This window comes from Aythya fuligula, chromosome 13 (genome assembly GCF_009819795.1).
Source record: "Aythya fuligula isolate bAytFul2 chromosome 13, bAytFul2.pri, whole genome shotgun sequence".
NCBI classification, from domain to species: Eukaryota; Metazoa; Chordata; class Aves; order Anseriformes; family Anatidae; genus Aythya; species Aythya fuligula.
Genome location: NC_045571.1, coordinates 10,766,885 through 10,784,246, shown reverse-complemented (window position 1 = coordinate 10,784,246; position 17,362 = coordinate 10,766,885). Strand labels below are relative to the sequence as shown.

The window sequence follows — 17,362 nt, the reverse complement described above, 5'->3', positions numbered from 1 at the left end:
TCACAGGGTTAAGTTCCCAACAGCCAGCTGCTCCCTGCAGTGTAGCTGCTCCTGGGGGGTGTCAGCCTTTGCACTACAGCAAACTGACCCACTCCTGGGCCAGGCAGCAGCCCGAGCACCACTTGTAGCTCACCTTATGCAGGGCAGAGACCCAGGTGAGCTGAGGCACATACAGCATCCCTCCCACCCGCTCACCCACCAGCAGGTTGCTGCGTCGTGCCTCTGGGACTGCCCTCCCTGCTCAACATGGTTTGGGCTCTGCTGGAGCTCATCTTCTTTATAGCACCCATTTTCAGCCCGTTTCTTGACCAGGACCCAGCTATGTCTGAATTACATTCCCCAAATTCAGGCCTGGGATTATTGGTTCTCCAGTTGGTATAAAGGGTTCTCTCTCTCCTGTCTCGCTCGGAGCCTGCTGTTTGCAGACATGTCCTTGCTCTCCCTATGGGTGTTCTCTGATTTTTATGGAGTAGGGACCTGGCAGGTTATAACTGAGCAGTATTCTCTACACTGAGACCCCTGAGCAGCAATTTTCTCCTTCCATCTTGCAGGCCAGAAGAGAAGAAATCTGCAGTTTTTCTCTTTGCTTCCCCCTCCCTCCCCAAGAGAGGTTTCTCTGGAAATGTGCGAGATGATTCAGTCTCTACCCTGCCTCTAGCAGCTCTGCCTGCTCCCTCCGCAGGTTAGGCAAAGGCAACAGAAATCTTTCCTTTGGCAGCCTGGGTGTAAGCAGCTGGGCTCGTGTCCACCCAGCTGGGCTCCAAAGCTGGTGCTGCAGCCTTGCACTGCTCACGCCACCCAGCTCCAGTTCAGAGATCTGGGTGTGGGAGAAGGGTTTGTTCAGTGGGTGAGGGGAAATGAGAGTTCAGTTAGGAACCTGACAAATCCCCATGTGCATTTTGGTCTTCTAGGGCCAGAATGAGGGACTTAGCTGGAAGCACTAGTCAGGCACAGAAGTGCCTGCATCCACACTTCAATTCCTATCCCCTGAAAACACGTGCTTTTTCCTCTCCCAGGGTGGAAAACAGGTTGATTTCGATTACTGGTACCCTGAATACTAGTTTAGAAGAGCTTTTTTTCTCCTCGTCTAATTTGATTGCAGCGCATACTGCTGTTTATCAAAGGATGCCTATGCAAGCACAGATGCTTTTGGAAACAGAGTGACCTTAGCAGGATTGTGCCAGGACTTATGGAGTCGGTTTTAGGCCAGCAGACACAAGGGGAAAATATTCCATATCCTTGCCTTGCTCTTGGTTCTAACATGACCTCCAGGAGTCTGCAAAGATCAGACCATGTTAAAAGAATGGCAAAATCCACCATGGGTTTATAAATCCCTCCAGGCCCTTCAAAGTTTGTGCTTACTGCCAGGCAGAAGGTGACATTTGCCAGCATGATTTTTATGACTGACTCTGAGAATGTACAGAGTAAAAATTCGATTTCATTTTTTTCCCACATTCAGCAAAAGAGCAATTTTGCCTCTCCTTCTACTCTCAGTTATCAGAATCCCAGTACAAGTCTAACTTATCCCTTGAGGGGGGTCTGCACATGTCCTGTGAAACTCAAGCTGCTTGTGTGCTTTCTCCTCATTGCTACAAATTGAGCTTTGGGTGTCTGTATCACTGGGGACAGGAGCATCTTCAGCTTCTCAGGTAATCTGAAATCCAAAAGGTTTCAACCAACAACTTCAACTTTTTTTTTTTTTTTTTTTTTTAAATCCTTAGCTGTGAGGGTGTTTGAATATTTGTGTTAGTCCATGGATGACGAAACTTACTCCATACCTGCAAAACAGACAAAACTGTAAGTGTAGGCACATGCTGTTCCAGTACCACTTAACATTGACCCCAGAAACCAGTTTCAGGCACATTTAGTTCACTGATATACACATAGTTATGATGCAAACAGTGAAGTATGTCATTTTGTAAGGATGAGTTTAAGGAGAAAGGGACCCTAATTGCTTTAGGAACCCCTCAAAGGTGAATGTCTTTGCTTCTCTCCAACCCAGCCCTCCTTAGAGAGGTTGGACCTGCTTGGATCCAGAGGATGAACTAGTGGCTGAGGGCCTCCAGAGCTGAAGTTTGGTACAGGGAGATCAGACCTGGGGAGCTGAAGGGACAGCTCCTGTGGAGGAGGCAAGCAACAGGGTAGGAGGGAGATGGAGAGGGTAGGATTTAATAGGTGGGAGCTCCACAGCGCTCTGTATTTGAACTTATATAATCAATCTAAATAAGACAGAAGAAGCCATTAATAAGTAAACAGCGATGAGGAGGATCGGGAAGGGAATGAAAAGGGTGGTGGCATTCAGGTCAGAGAACTCACGGAGGGCTGGTGGTGTGCAGGAGTCTGAGCTCTCCCCTTGGAGCTGTAGCCGTGGTGGGATGGTCCCATGCTGCTGCTCACAGAGCAGGCAGCAGGCTGAGGCTGCACTGCTTTTCCATGCCTGCCTCTGCCTTGGTGGTACCAGTGCCAGGTGGGCATCGCCGCCTCCTTGTAACAGAGACCTAGCACTTACCTGGTGGGACTCGGAGTTTTGTGGCTGTCCTTCTCGAAATGATCCCTACCTCCCCGGGGGCGGAAGGACTCTCCATGGTAAGGCATCTGTGTTGCCTCAGCTTCTGCTTGGATCTGCTAGGTGCTGGCAGAGCAGGGGGATATCCATCAGCACACAGCCTGCCAGAGCTGCTTGACAACTCATGAATGCACGTCCCTTCTTTTTCTTTTTGGAAATGTACAGTGGTTTCTCCCTAGCCCTGTCTCCCCTTGATGGACTGCCTGCCAGCTGTGCAGCAGAGTAGCAGGGAGGGCACTGAGGACTTGGCTGCTTTGAAAGCCTGCAGACTTGAGGAGCAATGATTAGGGCAAGGGCACAAAGATGTCTTTTTTGTGGGAAGTGTGAAGGTTGTGATGCGAGGGGGATGACCTGGAGGCCTGCAGAGGGGACAGAAATGGAGGGAGGAGAGGGGAGCTGGAGGTGGCGGGTGGTGGTGGCCAGGCTTGGATGCTTCACTGAGAGCATCGTGTGAAGGGCAGACGAGCCTCTCCCCTCTGATGGGCAGCATCTCTGTGAATCGCCATCAGAGCAGATGGAATTCACACCACACACATTTTTGAATTTAAAAGGGGAGGGATGGTGGGTAAAGAAGCAAGAGAGGGGGTAGGGAGAGGGAAGATGTGGGCTGGCCAGGAGCCAGCACCTCTTGCCAGTGCCACGGGGAAGGTGGCACCCTTTTCTGGCATCCCCTCTGGCCCCACACTCCCTGCTCTGCTCCACTTGGGTCATGTCTCCTCCGGGCACTGCACTCTGTCTAGAGCTGTTTACAGGGTGATGGTTTGTTCTGTCTCCTCATCTCCTTTCACACAGAATGAGTATCCACTCTGCTTTCTGTCTTTTAACCTCTCCTTCTTCTCTGGCTTTCCTTCCCCAAGCTCCTTCACCCCCTGCTTCCCCTGATCCCACCCCTCCGCTCCCTTACCCCGGTGGCCTCCTGTCCTGCACTATGTGCTCTCCTGCCCCTCAGCCCTGCCCCTGCCTCCCCCATCACCACTCGTGCCATCATCACTCTTCTGTCTTCTGGGAGCAGGCAAACAGAGCAGTGATGCTGTGGGTCATGCATGAGCAGGGTATGGCAAAGGGCTGTTGGGGTACAGGATGTTTTTTGAGGTCCGATATATAAATAATTAAACATCCTTCTTTCCTTTCTGTGATGCCACTTTTCTTATCCCAAGAAGGGTGGTTTGTTAAGGCTTAGGAAGCCCAGAGACAGAACCCAGCACCTCAGGCCAGCTGCTCCCCACCTAGTTGTGCTGCAGGAGCCAAACACCCAGGTGGTCCCACAGTGCCAGTGCCCATGGCCTTGCTGGCTGCCCCTTGCTGTGGGTGCAGCACTGCAGCTAAAATGCTCCAGACAAGCAAGTGGCTGCAGTCCAGTGTTTCTCTGCTAGAAAAATAGAAAAAAATATATCTGTGTGCTTACTTGGTCCCAGTCCTCACCTGTCCCAGCACTGTTATGTGGGCAGGTCAGCATGAGCCTGGGGCCTCGAGCCAGCTGTGGTATCTCTGTTGGATGCTGAGCTGTGCAGTGTGGATGTGCCCACCCTTTAATTTGAAGGAAAGAGAAATTCTTATCTGATTTTTAAGGACTGATGCCCTCTTAATCTCATTTTTCTCCTTTCTGTCCTATCTGTCCTGAAGTTCTCTCCTTTTTGAATCAACAGGGATAAATCCTGCTCTGATGTAAATCTCTGCTGATGTAAATTGGTGTGATCTTGCAAAAATCATTGGAGTGGCTCTGGATTTATGTTGGCTGTTAGTGTGAGCGGGATTTGGCGCATGGAGTGTGGTAGCCATAGCTCACTGTGTCGTGCTCTGCATTTCCAACCAGCACTGCAGGTGACGAACAAATCCTGCCGAGAGGCACGAGGGTCCCTCTCCATCCAGAACAGGCTTCCCCTGGATGTCCTTAGCGCAGCCACGTTTGCCAGCCAGGCTGCGACTCAGGGATGGACACCGCAGAAAGGTTTTAGCCTGCAGGGTCCCACAAATGGGGTGGAAAATTTTCATTTAATCCATTTTTGCATCGCACACTTTAGGGGAAAATCGGAGAGCGCGTTTGTCGCCGCTGTTTCCCAGGGGTGCGGTATAATGCATACAGTACAGCCGTGTGCGGCACAGGGGATGACTCACACCCGGCCGTGACTCCCTGGTCTCTGCGCCTGGCCGGGATGGACCATGCACCTGCCACCGTGGGCTCTCCAGGCAAAGTTTGGCTCCCCCAGGTGTGCCTGGGGCTGTCCCCCGTGCCCAGGTGGACAGGGGTAGGAGAGGTGTTGGGTTGCCTGCAGTCCTCCCCGAGGTGCCGAACCCGGCGGCTGTGAGATCAATGCGTGCAGTCCCAACGCCGCGGTGATAATTTGTACGTGGCTCCTGCCCTGTCATCCTTCTCCCCCCCTGTGCTTTCTCCTCCACCCCAACTGCATTATGGATAAAAGGGTTAAGAGCTCGCCCGGGCCCCCTGCTTGGAGAGAGGGCAGTTGCAGTGTTGTATCTAGACCCAGCGAGGATATATATAAATTCCCTCCGTCTCTTCGGATCTATTTATAGCACGGCAGGCAGTGGCAAAGGCTCTCCTCAAGGCTTCATCTCCTACAAACAGTCTTCACAGACAGCAGAGAGATAAATTTAGCACACGAGATTTCTTAAAGAGCCAGCAGCTCCGCGGGGCCACTCGCCCGCCCTGCTTTGGCCCCCACCCCAGCACCCCCGGGCTGTGCTCTCCCACGGGTGCTTGCACCCCCGTTCTGCCACCACCCCCCCTCCAATTTTCCATCCAGCTTCACCCTTCCTGCCCCTCCTTCCCCATTCTGCTCTCCTTTTTTCTTTCATTGATGCTTTCTCTCTTTTGCTGGTTCGCCATCTCATCCTCTCTGCTTCCTTGTCTTTTTTTTTCCCCCCCTTTTCTCTGTCTCCCTGGCCACAGGGCTCAGAAGATAAAGCTTTCTTGTTAACAGTTCACTGGTTATGCCTACATAGTAAAAAATGTGTGGCTTGATTAATGCCTTCCAGATGGTTAATTGAAAAAAAGAGGGGGGGGAATGCACCAATCTCTCCCCTCTCTTCAGCACTCTGCACACATACACTGCATAGGAAGAAAACTGCATTGAAGGGTGAGGGGAGCAATATATTTGAGAAATGGGGGCAGCCTGCTAACTGTAGGGCTGGTAAATTAGCGGCTGTTCTGCTCTGTGCCTGCTTCCTACCCGTTCCCTCATCTACCCCACTGCAAAATGCCCCATCCCAGAGAGCGACGCTTCTCTGTAACACACAAGCACCCTTCTTGCACACGTGTGAGCGCTCCATGGGCACTGAGTGGCTCTGACACCCCCAAAGCAGCACCAACCCTCTTCCTCTCCCCGTACTTATTTTTATAGGAGATGTGCACACGTGCATTCATGTGTCAGGCAAATCTTGCTCACAAAATCACTCACACAAGAGTGAATCTGTGAGCAGCGCCGCCAGCTCATGGTCCAGGAGCAGGAGGGCAGTAGGTACAATGGAAGGATTGGGACTGCAGTGGGGTTCTTGAGGCAATTTGGGAAGGAGAACAAGGGAAAAACATGGTCAGTCATTCTTCCCCCTAGGTCATGGCCAGGCAATTTAATTGATGCATTTTCAGTTTATGGACATGTGTCCTCTGCCTCACTCTAATAACCTGACATGTCTCTCCCCCTCTGCCCATAGCTCTGCCTACTCCCAGTTTCTTTGTCTTTCTCCTGGAGAGACAGAGGAGGAACACAAATCCCTCCCCACCTTGCTAATAGAGACACTGCCTTGCTGACGTGAGTCACGAAGGTTTTAAGCCATGCAGTTGAGGGTGAGCCGCATCCAGCCCCCCGCACACCTCCCTCCCGCCCTCCCACCACGGCTCTCCCTGGTTTCCAGGGAAACAGCGGCCCCAAATGCTGCCTGACTTTCACGTCTGCCTTTCATTTCTCCTTCTTTTTTTTCTTTTTTTTTTTTTTTTTTTGTAATAATAATAATAAAAAATATATATCCTATTTTTTTCCCCTTCTTTCAGGATCACTACCACGGCTGCTTGCATGATGGACCTGCGGAGGTACCCCCTGGACCAGCAGAACTGCACGCTGGAGATCGAGAGCTGTGCGTATACCACGCGATGCCACGCGCCAACCTGCCCCAGCCAAGTCTTCCCAGCCCTGGGCTGCCTCCCCCGGGTGTTAACCCCCATCCAAGGGTGTGCCCTGGGTGGGACCGGGCTTTCTCATCCAAACTCTATTCCCTGGGGACCTCATGGGTGAAATGCCCAGGAAAATAGAGATCTAGCAGCAGGCTGGGCACTAAAAGCACCATTGCTTTTGGTAAAAAAGCCTCCCTTAGACCTAAGCAAGCCCTGGAAAGCTGTCCTCACTGGTGGCTGAGCCTGCTCTTCACGAGAGGTGGGACCAGAGCTCTCCACAGCCCCTCCCTGCTTGGATTTTCCTTGGACTCCCATGAAAAGCCTCCCCTGACCACTCTGGCGAAGGGAGGTTGGTCTCTCCCTCATAAAAATGCACTGCAGTATCCCCGCAGGAGCGGTCCAGAGCAGCAGATCTCACAGTAATGATGATGCAGCTTCAGTGGTGATTATCAGAGAATTGCTTTTTTCATAAAAGAGGTCCCACGGCATCGGTAGCCGGCAGGCACGGTGCTGCCTCCCCAGCCCTGCCCGTGCCTGGCAGCCCTGCTCCCGCTCGGGATGCACAGCGATAGCAGTGCTTGGCGTGGTGGGTAATGGGATGTAAATGAGGTCCTCCTGGAGGCACTAATGGCATGTCATTTCTGGCACTCCTTCGTATTTTGAGAATAGTTTACGGTACAACCAAGAAAACAGAAGGCAGAGAATTACCCACAGTTCCCCATGTTGCGATTTTGTTCTTAATGGGACATGTCAAGCCAATTTGTTAGTTGAAGTTACACTTCCTTACAATATTTCTAAGATCTACGCAGAGATGAAGAGACTCATGGTTCCCTTCCTAAGAGCTTTTGTCTCTCACACTCCTGCACATCACAAATCCACAGGGCTCCATTTTGTTTGCTTCCACATCCACACAACTTTGGAACAACACTCCTTTCATGCCTGGCTTAAAAAAAAAAAACACACTGAAAACGAACAAACAAGAAAAACAAACACCAAAATAACCCTTTTGTGTTGCGGGAGCATTGGGTTTGTGAAGCAGCAGCATGCAGCTGGGGTCTCCTTCCCCACAGCAGCCTGTGGCACTTGCCTGCAGGAGGTAAGCCCGGGCTGGCAGTGCCTGTTGATCCAACCCCCTGTCTCGAAAACAGCCCTCACCCCATAAACCCTCTCCTAGCTGTGTGCCAGGACTGAACAAAAAAGCGATGAGGCAGGCAACAAACAGGCCATTAATCTGACATTTCAAGACATTGTATCAATACTTTATGATATTTCAGGTTGAAATGACTTATCTTTGTGAAAGTTCTTTTGCTTTTTAACATTAAAATGGAAACTTCGTTTTCCTTTCTAAAGCTGCAAATCAAAGTGGAACGTTTATTTTTAGACTGAACAACCTTTCCCTTTAGAATCACTTTAAAAAATGGCTTCTCAGAAAAAAAAAAAAAAGTGTTTGATTTCACATTGCATAATAACAAAAAAAAAAAAAAAAAAGATTGGTACCCAATATCAGCAGGTCGTAGAATAAATGGAATAGAGCTAGTTAACTGTGAGATATCCTAAAATTAGTTACTGTAATTTGACATTTTCACTGCTGATCAGGAAGTAAATTTGAAGTCACTGCTGTTAAATTTGTGGATGATGAAGATAGCAGCCTGCATGGCTTGCTTGCTGCACATTTGAATACATCCCGCATACATCTGAACACAGCTAAATGCAGAGGTCTGGGCACGGGACTGAGGGACAGTCCCTGCCCGAGCATTGGCCAGGGGAAATGATGGAGGGATCACAGCCCCAAGCATCACTGCTGGAGGTTTCGTGGCAGGGCTCTGACAGAAAAGGCTGGAGTGAGCCTCAGTTATATAAACCAGGGGAGCAGTGAGTCAGAGAAGGGAATCGATTGGCCTCTGAATATGTTGCTGGTGAGCCTGGGAAAGGGGCTCTGTCTAATTTTGGTTTCCATAATTTAGAAAGGAAGTTGAGAAATCAGAAGAGGTTGAGAAAAGATGCTAAAAACCGTGCGCAAGCTGGAGCAGATGTTTTGCAGTAAGAAACTTAAATAGCTCAGCCTGGCTTGTTTACTGCAAAGGAGGTGGAGAGGTGACTTGTTTACAGGCTGGGTGCACCTCTGCAGCAGGGCAAGCGCTGGGTGGAAAGAGCTTGGTAACCTCAGAAAAACACAGAGCGACCACCAGTGTCTGAGAGTCTGAATTCAGGTGGAAACTCACACACGATGTTTTTAGCTGCGAGCATGTTTGAGCCACCGGAATCAAGCATCGGGAGCAGTGAGGGCTTTGCTTTTTCATGATTCTTTCCACACTTAGTGCCTTGCTCTGGGAGATGCTGCAGCCAGATGCAAACACCAGGTCCTGTGCACAAAGCCAGGGTAACTAAGGCAGGGCAGCAAGCTGTGACACCTTCGTGTCTGCAGCAGGGGAGATGACCTAAGGGTGCCTCTGAATCCCTGTGGTCTCGTGAGTCTGGGTGCTTTACCACTTAGGGCCATGGAGCAGAAGCAGCTGTCAGGGAGGAGGTGAAGGCCTGGCTTGACTGATTTTCACCAGCAGCAGATCTGGCACAGCGTTTGGAAAATTGTTATTACTTTTTTAGCACCTGTGAATAAGCGCAGTAATGACCGTGAGCACAGGACGTGGGCTTGGACACTACAGAGTCATCAAATAACTCAGTTTGGAAGGGACCTCAGGGTATCTCCAGTCCAGCCCCCAGCTCCAAGCAGGGTCAGCCATGAGATCAGAGCAGGTTACTCAGGGCTTTGTCCACTCAGGAGCTGCAGCGTGACACCATCCTCAGAGGTTCGGATCTGAGCTGGGGGAACCCTTGGCACTTAAGGTTAGGTAGAATAATTCCTGCTCTTCTATTCAGCAGCTCTTCGTTCCCCTGCTGTCACTAACAACCTGGTGCTGGCTCTGGTGGCCACTCTCTGTAGTGGATGTTGGCCTTGCTGGGTGCTGCAAGCCACCTGCCTCTGCTGCCAGGGCTTGTGGCTGAGGCTGGCTGTTGTGCTGCAGCTCAGGTGGTGAATAAAAGCTGTCTGTGGGTACAGGTGAAGTTTGTACTCTGAACAAAGCGTTCCACAGTGCTGTACTACAGCCTGTGTATATGTTGGTGCTTCTCTGAGCACAGAGGTGCTCCCATGCAGCTCTACTCTTTGCTTAGAATAAGAGGACACCCTTGTCCAGTACCAGCCACGGTGCTGCAAAGCCTAGCTTGCCAAAAGCAATGTTAATTTTCAAGTGGAGATGACTCCTTGCCCACAAGGGCAACAGGCAGGGCTGTGACTATCGCTCTAATGGGAGCAGAGCTGCATGATTTTGTCCCCTGGGCCTTGCTCCCAGTGAGGCCAAAGCACCTGGGCAGTCTTTCTCCTGGGACTGTGCCTGTGGGCTCCTCAGCATTTCCAGCCCATGCAGCTCTGCTATCTATAGTTCAGGGTCAAAGCACGAGGCTGTACCCTCAGCTGAGTTAACCTCTGAACAATTCCATTATGCTGAAACATAAGGGATGAGCATTCATCACCATGCTGCCTTCCCTTCCTTTCTTCTCTTGTTAGTGCTCTTTCAGCCAGTGCCTGGCAAAGGCAGTCTCCAATCTCAGAGGCTCTGTCCACTTCCCAACTCCAAACTTTGACTGAGAGTATTTATAAGAAGGAGGTGCTCTGATGCTCAAATTCCTTTTCAATCACTGTTGTAAATATTTTATTTATTTTTTAATCTCTTGGAGTTTTTAATACTTGGAGGCTCTGTTTACCTAGTCTACATCAGAATGTATTGTGTGATCTCCCCCTTCTGGTAAAAGGAGGCAGTTTATAAAAAGCAAATTGCAGTGTTTGGTGCAATTTTTGGTTCAGATGCTCAAGTCCCTGTCACGTTAGCCATGGAGATTATATAGCACAAATCAAGACTTGGTGGACCATTTCCCACATTTTTTTCCTGAATCCTAGACAGAAGGAGGAGTTCTGACCTTTTTTTTTTTTTTTTTTTCCCTTTTCTTTGGGGGACTGTACTGCCAAGCTCAGCTGAAGAAAAGTACGTCAGCAGGGCGGAGGTCTGCTTGCTGTCTGATGGTGTGGGCTTTCTTTTGGATCCTCTTCCAGATCACCTTAGAGAAAATGGGGGTGTCATCTGCTGCAGCTTGTCAGCTTGGTTTTCTCTCTGTGCTTCTCCACCTCTGCAGATGGTTACACGGTTGATGACATTGTCTTCTTCTGGCAAGGAAATGATTCTGCTGTCACGGGGATGGAGGTGCTAGAACTGCCCCAGTTCACCATTATCGAGCAGAGGCTGGTCAGCAGGGAAGTGGTCTTCACCACTGGTAAGTGTCTGCCCCAGGGATGTGATGAAATACATCAACCCTCTGCTGATCTAGGTCAGTGTGATTGCTCCTCTGATCTAGATGCTGAGGCTTTAACTTAGGATCTAGGCTTTAGTTTAGGGTCCTGTTCCTTTGAAAGAGAGGCATCTGCTATATCAACATCGTTTGATTTTTTTGGATGCAGTTGTTTTAATTTCTTAATCAAAACTCCAGCTGAGCTCAAAACAGAACCTCCTTAGAAGGTTCTCAGACTTTACCTTATTTTTACATGGTTTGCAACTGTCTCCTAAAGGCAATGTAGGTGTAGCAGCAGACATAAGAATATTTGACTTGAAAAGCAGGTGGTCTATGGAATGAAAGAAACCCATCTGCACACTGCAATGAAAAGATCTGGAAGGAACGCTTGGGACAATTCAAATACTGCCAGTTGGAAAGTTGGAGGGGTTTGGATTTTGGTTGCTCTGTTCACTCTGATCTGGCATGGAGCTCACTGCCAAAGCAGCAAGCCACACACCTGTTACATGGTTTTTGGAAAGCCGTGAAATCAAAGCCAAAGTCCATCCGTGGTGGTGGCAGATGGTGATGTTGCAACGGTACCTCAATAGGCATGCCAGGGGCAGGGTCCCATTGCAGTGGTAATCTAGAGATCTATAAGAGGCAGTGTTTCTCCAAAAGGAGTTTGCAATCTAGATAGATAAGACCTTCAAAAAAAAGGACTGGTGAAGTACTGTATTCAAGCTGTGCAAATGGCACATGTTGGTAAGAGAACATAACCTCCTTTTTCCCAGTCTACCTCCTTGATCATTAAAGAATGTTGTTCTCCTTTTAGCTTAGCTGCCAACCCACAATTATACTCATATTTCAGGCTGCTGTGTTGCCTAGGGAAGGAGGTGAGAAGGAAGAATGGCCTGGACGTTGTTTCAGTGAGAGACACAGCTTCGTCTCTGTAAAAATGACCATGCTCCAGTGGAAGGACAGTAAAAGTCCTTATTGTTGTCACTGTCCCCATTAGGTTCACTAAAAGATTAGTAGGAAGTTGCAAGAACTTAAAAAAAAAAAAAAAAAAAAAAAAAAAAAGGAAAAAGACCTACAGATTAACTAACAGTACTCTATTTGCATATGAATTTGCCCAGTCTGACCATAACCCATTTTTAGAATAGCATGGGAAAAATACAATTCAGATCTTCATTGTTGTTTGGAGGAAAAGCTAGCACATGAAACGTAGGAAAATCATCTCACTGAATCCAGATATAGGGTTAAAATCTCCTGTGTACATCTATGTCTTATTGGAACGTACCATAATGGCAGTTTCTGCTGAGTACTGAACAGACATTATCCCATGATGTCTGATATAATAATGTAACTTATGTAGAACTTCCTTTCTTCTTAATATTCTGAGCCAACTGAGCAGACTCTGAAGAGCCCCTCCCTAAAGCTGATGAGTCTGCAAAACCTAATGAGAGAGAGATTCCTCATTATCACTGGCTCTTGAGAACGTTTTCCAAATAAAATTTCAATTTCTAACCCAAGCTCCTACCATAAATACAGCCTCACCCACCTCTCAGACAACATCTCCCTCTAATATCTCATTGACAGGTTCATATCTGCGCTTATCCTTGAGTTTCCGGATCAAGAGGAACATTGGTTACTTCATTCTGCAGACCTACATGCCATCTATCCTCATCACCATCCTGTCCTGGGTCTCCTTCTGGATCAATTATGATGCTTCTGCTGCACGAGTGGCGCTGGGTAGGTATCTTTATATTTTACACTGAAGAAGGTGGTTTTTTGAGGGAGAACAGACAGTGCAGCTCTAAGAAAGAAAACACTTTTTTCTTGATGAGGTAGCAACGAAACAAGCTGTTATCCCAAATGAAGAACATTTCTTCTGAGAACAAACTGGAACTTTTCATCCTGAAGTGTGACTTTTTTGGTTCAGAAGTATTATCTCCTAAGTCTGAGTCAGTAAAAGTTACATTATAGATTTCTGTAGGTGCAGGTTCAGACTCTGTAACAAAGGCATAAATGGTCACAGCTTCTCAGACATGTGAGATTGTGACATGCCATGAACCCACCAGTTCCCTCACTCTAGTTTGTACTTGTTTTCTGAAGCAGAGAAATCTGGGCACCTCTTGGCCAAGAGGTGTGCTGGGAGCAGTTTAGTTAGATGGTACATGCTGAGAGTGGATGGCCAAAAAGCAGTAAGTATAGTGAGTGAATGGCTAAACCTTTAAGAAAATAAAGAAAGTAGCATTACACATTTTCATGATATTTTAGGCCCTATACAGACACTTTCTCGTAGCTGAAGACCTTCATAACCAAGTCAAATGTGGGACAGTAAAGTCCAAGTTTTTCTTAAGCATATGTTCCCCTAAATAGAGATGTTTTCCTACGAGAGGAAGAAAAAAAGAGATCTTTTAAGCAACAGAAGGGAAGTGGGGGTGGATTGCAGATGAGGATTTTGAAGAAGGAACAGGAGAAAAGGGGGTTGGCTGGCATATGAGAATGGGGCTGTGCAACATGATAGAAAGTTCAGAGGAAATAAGAGAGCCAAAGAGGGAGAAGAATTTCAGCTGGGGGGGGGAGGAGGGTTAGGACTCAGGGAAGCAATGAGGCACAGATAGAGGCTGGGTCTTACAGAGCAATTTGAGGGTTTAAATTAGCTCTAGAAGAAAAGAGAGTTTGTGAAGGCTCGGAGGAAGCGTGGTTTGTACAGAGACACATCAAGAGATGATTTGGCTGTACTTGTTTGGGAAGTCTGGAGCAGGAAGGGGACAGGAAGAACATGGTAAATTGAAAGGGTAAGTTGCAATGACAAGAGTATAATCAGTGAGAGAAGAAAAAGAGATCGTGGCAGACATTGCTGGCACAGTGAGAGTATAAGCAGAAGGGTGGACACGAGATGCACAGCTGTTGAATTTCTGCTGACATCTGGATTCAAAGGAGAAGACAGAAGCAAAACATCATAGGTCAGAACTGCAACAGCTCTCGCTAAGCCATTCCTGACAGCTCTCTATCTAACTTGTCCTAAAAAAGCTCCAAAGAAGTAGACTCTGCAATCACCTCTGGGCACTGTACCTTCAGATTTGCCTCTTCATACAGTCAAAAATCTCTTCTTCGCCTCTATCCTAGGTCTCCAATGCAATTTGTCTAGTTTTGGTAGACACAGAGAACATTCTATTCCACCTCCCTCCTTCCTCCCCCCCCTCCTATTTTTTTGCACAAAGCTTCTGGATATTGAAAGACTGTTGTCATATATCCCTTCTGTTTAGTCTTCTGTGGACAGAAGATTATGTTTGTTTAAGATGCAGGAAATATAACTAGGCCTAAAAAGGAAAACATGAGAGGAGTTTGTACAGATAACTGAAGTAGTGAGGGGTAAAGCTGGTGAGAGGAAGGTGCAAATGTATAGAGCCAAGGATGTGGACAGAAGCCTATGAGGCAGGTAAAAGGAGGGCCATGAAGTAGGAATCCCTTCTCTCTTTGTCATATTCATGGCACTGGAAAGACAAAGCAGATTAAAAATTCATGTCAAGGATACTGAGGCATTAAGTAGTGCCCAGGGAAACCTAATGAGTTCATGAAGTAGAAAACAGGGAGAAGAGTGAGAGACTAAGAGAAAAACTGTGTATTTCCTATCACAGTGAGTAAAAGAAGGACAATCAGAGAGCACTTGGAAAGCTGAGGTCCAGGGAATGTTGATCCACATTGTTCTGATGATACTCAGCTTCAACATTTTCTCCCACTATTGATGTTTTTTGTTTTTGTTTTTTAATTATTATTATTATATATATATATTTTTCTGCATTAGGCAGCTGGGCTTAGAATAATGACAATTTTCTGCCCAATTGCTTCCAACCTTTCTGAGGTTCAGTCCAGCTGGGAGGAGTGATGGGGAAACTGAGATAGGCATTTAAAGAAACCACCCCACCTTGGTAACAGAACACCTACCCTCTCCTTACAGGGGTCACCACGGTACTTACAATGACTACCATCAACACCCACCTGCGAGAGACTCTCCCCAAGATTCCTTATGTCAAGGCTATTGATGTTTATCTCATGGGTTGCTTTGTCTTCGTGTTCCTGGCACTCCTGGAGTACGCTTTTGTCAACTACATATTCTTTGGGCGAGGCCCTCGGCAGCAGAAAAAACAGAGCGAACGGATCAGCAAGGCTAACAATGAGCGCCACCGTTATGAAGAGAAGAGGGTGAGAGAGCAGGTTTGTCTCCTTCTTTCATTGTGGGAGGAGAATTCAGTCTCTCCACTGCTCATTCAGTCCTGGGTGAGCTGTGGTGCAGCCTTTCTCCTCATCATGAGAGAGAAACTTCAGTTCCCTTGTGTTGTTAACACAGATCCACTGAAGTTTGCAGACAGATGCCCAGAAAGATCTCTCCCCAGTGATTACTGGGATTTTTTTCTCCTTGATCATTTGGTCATCATCCTCAAGCCAATCTCATCAGGACCATCCTCTTACACGGACAGGTCTAGCCCAGAGTACCCCTGTGGTTTTTGGTCTAATCTGCTGGCAAAATCACGTTGCCCCACTCACAAGTTTGTTGCAAGCACAGGCTCCAGCCTGTGGGCAACCAGCATTGATGGACAACCTTTGCAAATGCATAAGTCCAGCTTCAGAGCCCACTGGTAATCCAACCAGTACTGTTACTGGTACACAGAAAACAGTTCAAAATCATCCCTGGTGGCATAGCCATGTGCACACTGTGCACAGGACAACCTTGCTACCTTTCTCTCTGTCTTCCCTGTTCTAGGTTGACCCCTACGGTAACATCCTCCTCAGCACTCTGGAGATGAACAACGAGCTGCTGGCCACGGACATGATGAGCAGCGTCGGTGACTCTCGAAACTCTGTCATGTCCTTTGAAGGCTCAGGAATCCAGTTCCGGAAGCAGCTGGCCTCTCGGGATGGATTTGGTCACCACCCAACCCTGGACCGCCACGTCCCGCTGACCCACCATGCCGCAGCCCGCAACCGTGCCAATTGCCGTCTCCGCCGGCGGTCATCTAAGCTGAAGCTCAAAATCCCAGACCTGACAGATGTCAGCACCATTGACAAGTGGTCACGAATCATTTTTCCAATCACCTTTGGATTCTTCAACCTTGTTTACTGGTTGTACTATGTAAATTGATGCCTGCAGCCTCCAAGAGAGATAGGGACAGACACTCAGACAATGACAACACAGGAGTGTTGTGGTCTTTTGGGTTTGGGTTTTACTCTTTACTATCATTATCATTTATTCCTTTGATTCATTAGATTTATTCTAAGCTTACTCTTCTCTTTTCAGCACATGTAGAACCACGGAGTGTTGGGGGGGATAAGGGAGAGAAGGGTATATGGGAGGGGATTTGGTTTCAGGGAGGGATGTGTTTGTCTTGATTTTGGTTTCCTGCTGAAGGACTTAAATCATTGTAAAAAAGAAAAAGAAAAAAAAAAAATAAGAAAAAAAGGAAAAGAAAAAAAAAAAAGAAAAAAAAAAGAAAAAGAAAAAAAGACATAAAAAGAAAAAAAAAAGAAAAAAAAAAACAACAAAAAAAGAAAAGTTTTAAATGGGGGGGAGGGAGATTTAAAGAAATTGAGTCAAAAACTGGTGGGGGGGATAGGTTATCTTCGGCTGTGCTCACTAATGCGCTATCCTCACTTCCATTTCACTACTGAATTTCATCTTTCTCTTCTCAGTATTACTATATTTTTTTAATCTCTCTTCTGTTGCTGTTCTTAACCCCTTCATGTTTATTCTTTCATAGATTCATGAGATAGTGGGTTTTCATTCTCATGCTATGAGATTTCTCTTTTCTTTTTCTCTCTCCCTCTCTCTTGCTTACAAGCCTAAAAGAATCTTTTAAACCAACAAATAAAAAGAATATTTATTTTGGAAGAGCTGGGAAGGGGGGAGGACAGGGCAATTATTTGGGAGGGAAGGGGCAATGTGGGGGTATAGGGGGGTGGGAGGAGGGAGCTTATCAAAAGCAAAGGCACATTTGCAAGTTGCCTTTTTCCACCTTCAGGAGTCTGCAAGATGTTTTTCCTGTGTGAATGGGTGTGGGGGTGTGTGTGGCGCATCTGTGTGTGTGTGTGCGTGTGGATGTAGATATGGATGTGTGTGTGCAAGCATGTTTTCTGGGGTGGGGAGCTGGGGAGGGGGGTTTTGTAATGTCTTTTGTAGAAAGAGAACTCAGATGACATTTAACCGGCAGTGTTTTGGGGGGAATAGCAGGGTTTTGTTTGCTCATTGCAACTTAGTGAGGTTGGAGGTTGGAATCCCAGCTTGTACTAGAGAAATAGGGCTGGGGACAGTAGATTGTGCAAATATACTTGCTGAGGAGAGA

At 47.6% G+C, this 17,362-nt stretch overlaps 1 protein-coding gene across 2 annotated transcripts in view; it reads left to right on the top strand.

The window, feature by feature from the left end:
* The window catches only part of LOC116494383 (gamma-aminobutyric acid receptor subunit beta-4), a 62,768-nt gene extending 46,412 nt beyond the window's left edge, over positions 1–16,356 (top strand). The window contains exons 5-9 of one of the 2 annotated variants that reach the window (XM_032196255.1): positions 6,573–6,655; positions 10,881–11,018; positions 12,615–12,767; positions 14,983–15,227; positions 15,787–16,356. In XM_032196255.1, coding sequence (XP_032052146.1) covers positions 6,573–6,655; positions 10,881–11,018; positions 12,615–12,767; positions 14,983–15,227; positions 15,787–16,164 — 997 coding nt within the window. In that variant the 3' untranslated portion in view covers positions 16,165–16,356. Of the gene's footprint in view, positions 1–6,572; positions 6,656–10,880; positions 11,019–12,614; positions 12,768–14,982; positions 15,240–15,786 lie in introns of both variants that reach the window. The other variant, XM_032196254.1, reaches the window with a different exon arrangement.
* Positions 16,357–17,362: the final 1,006 nt, after the last annotated feature.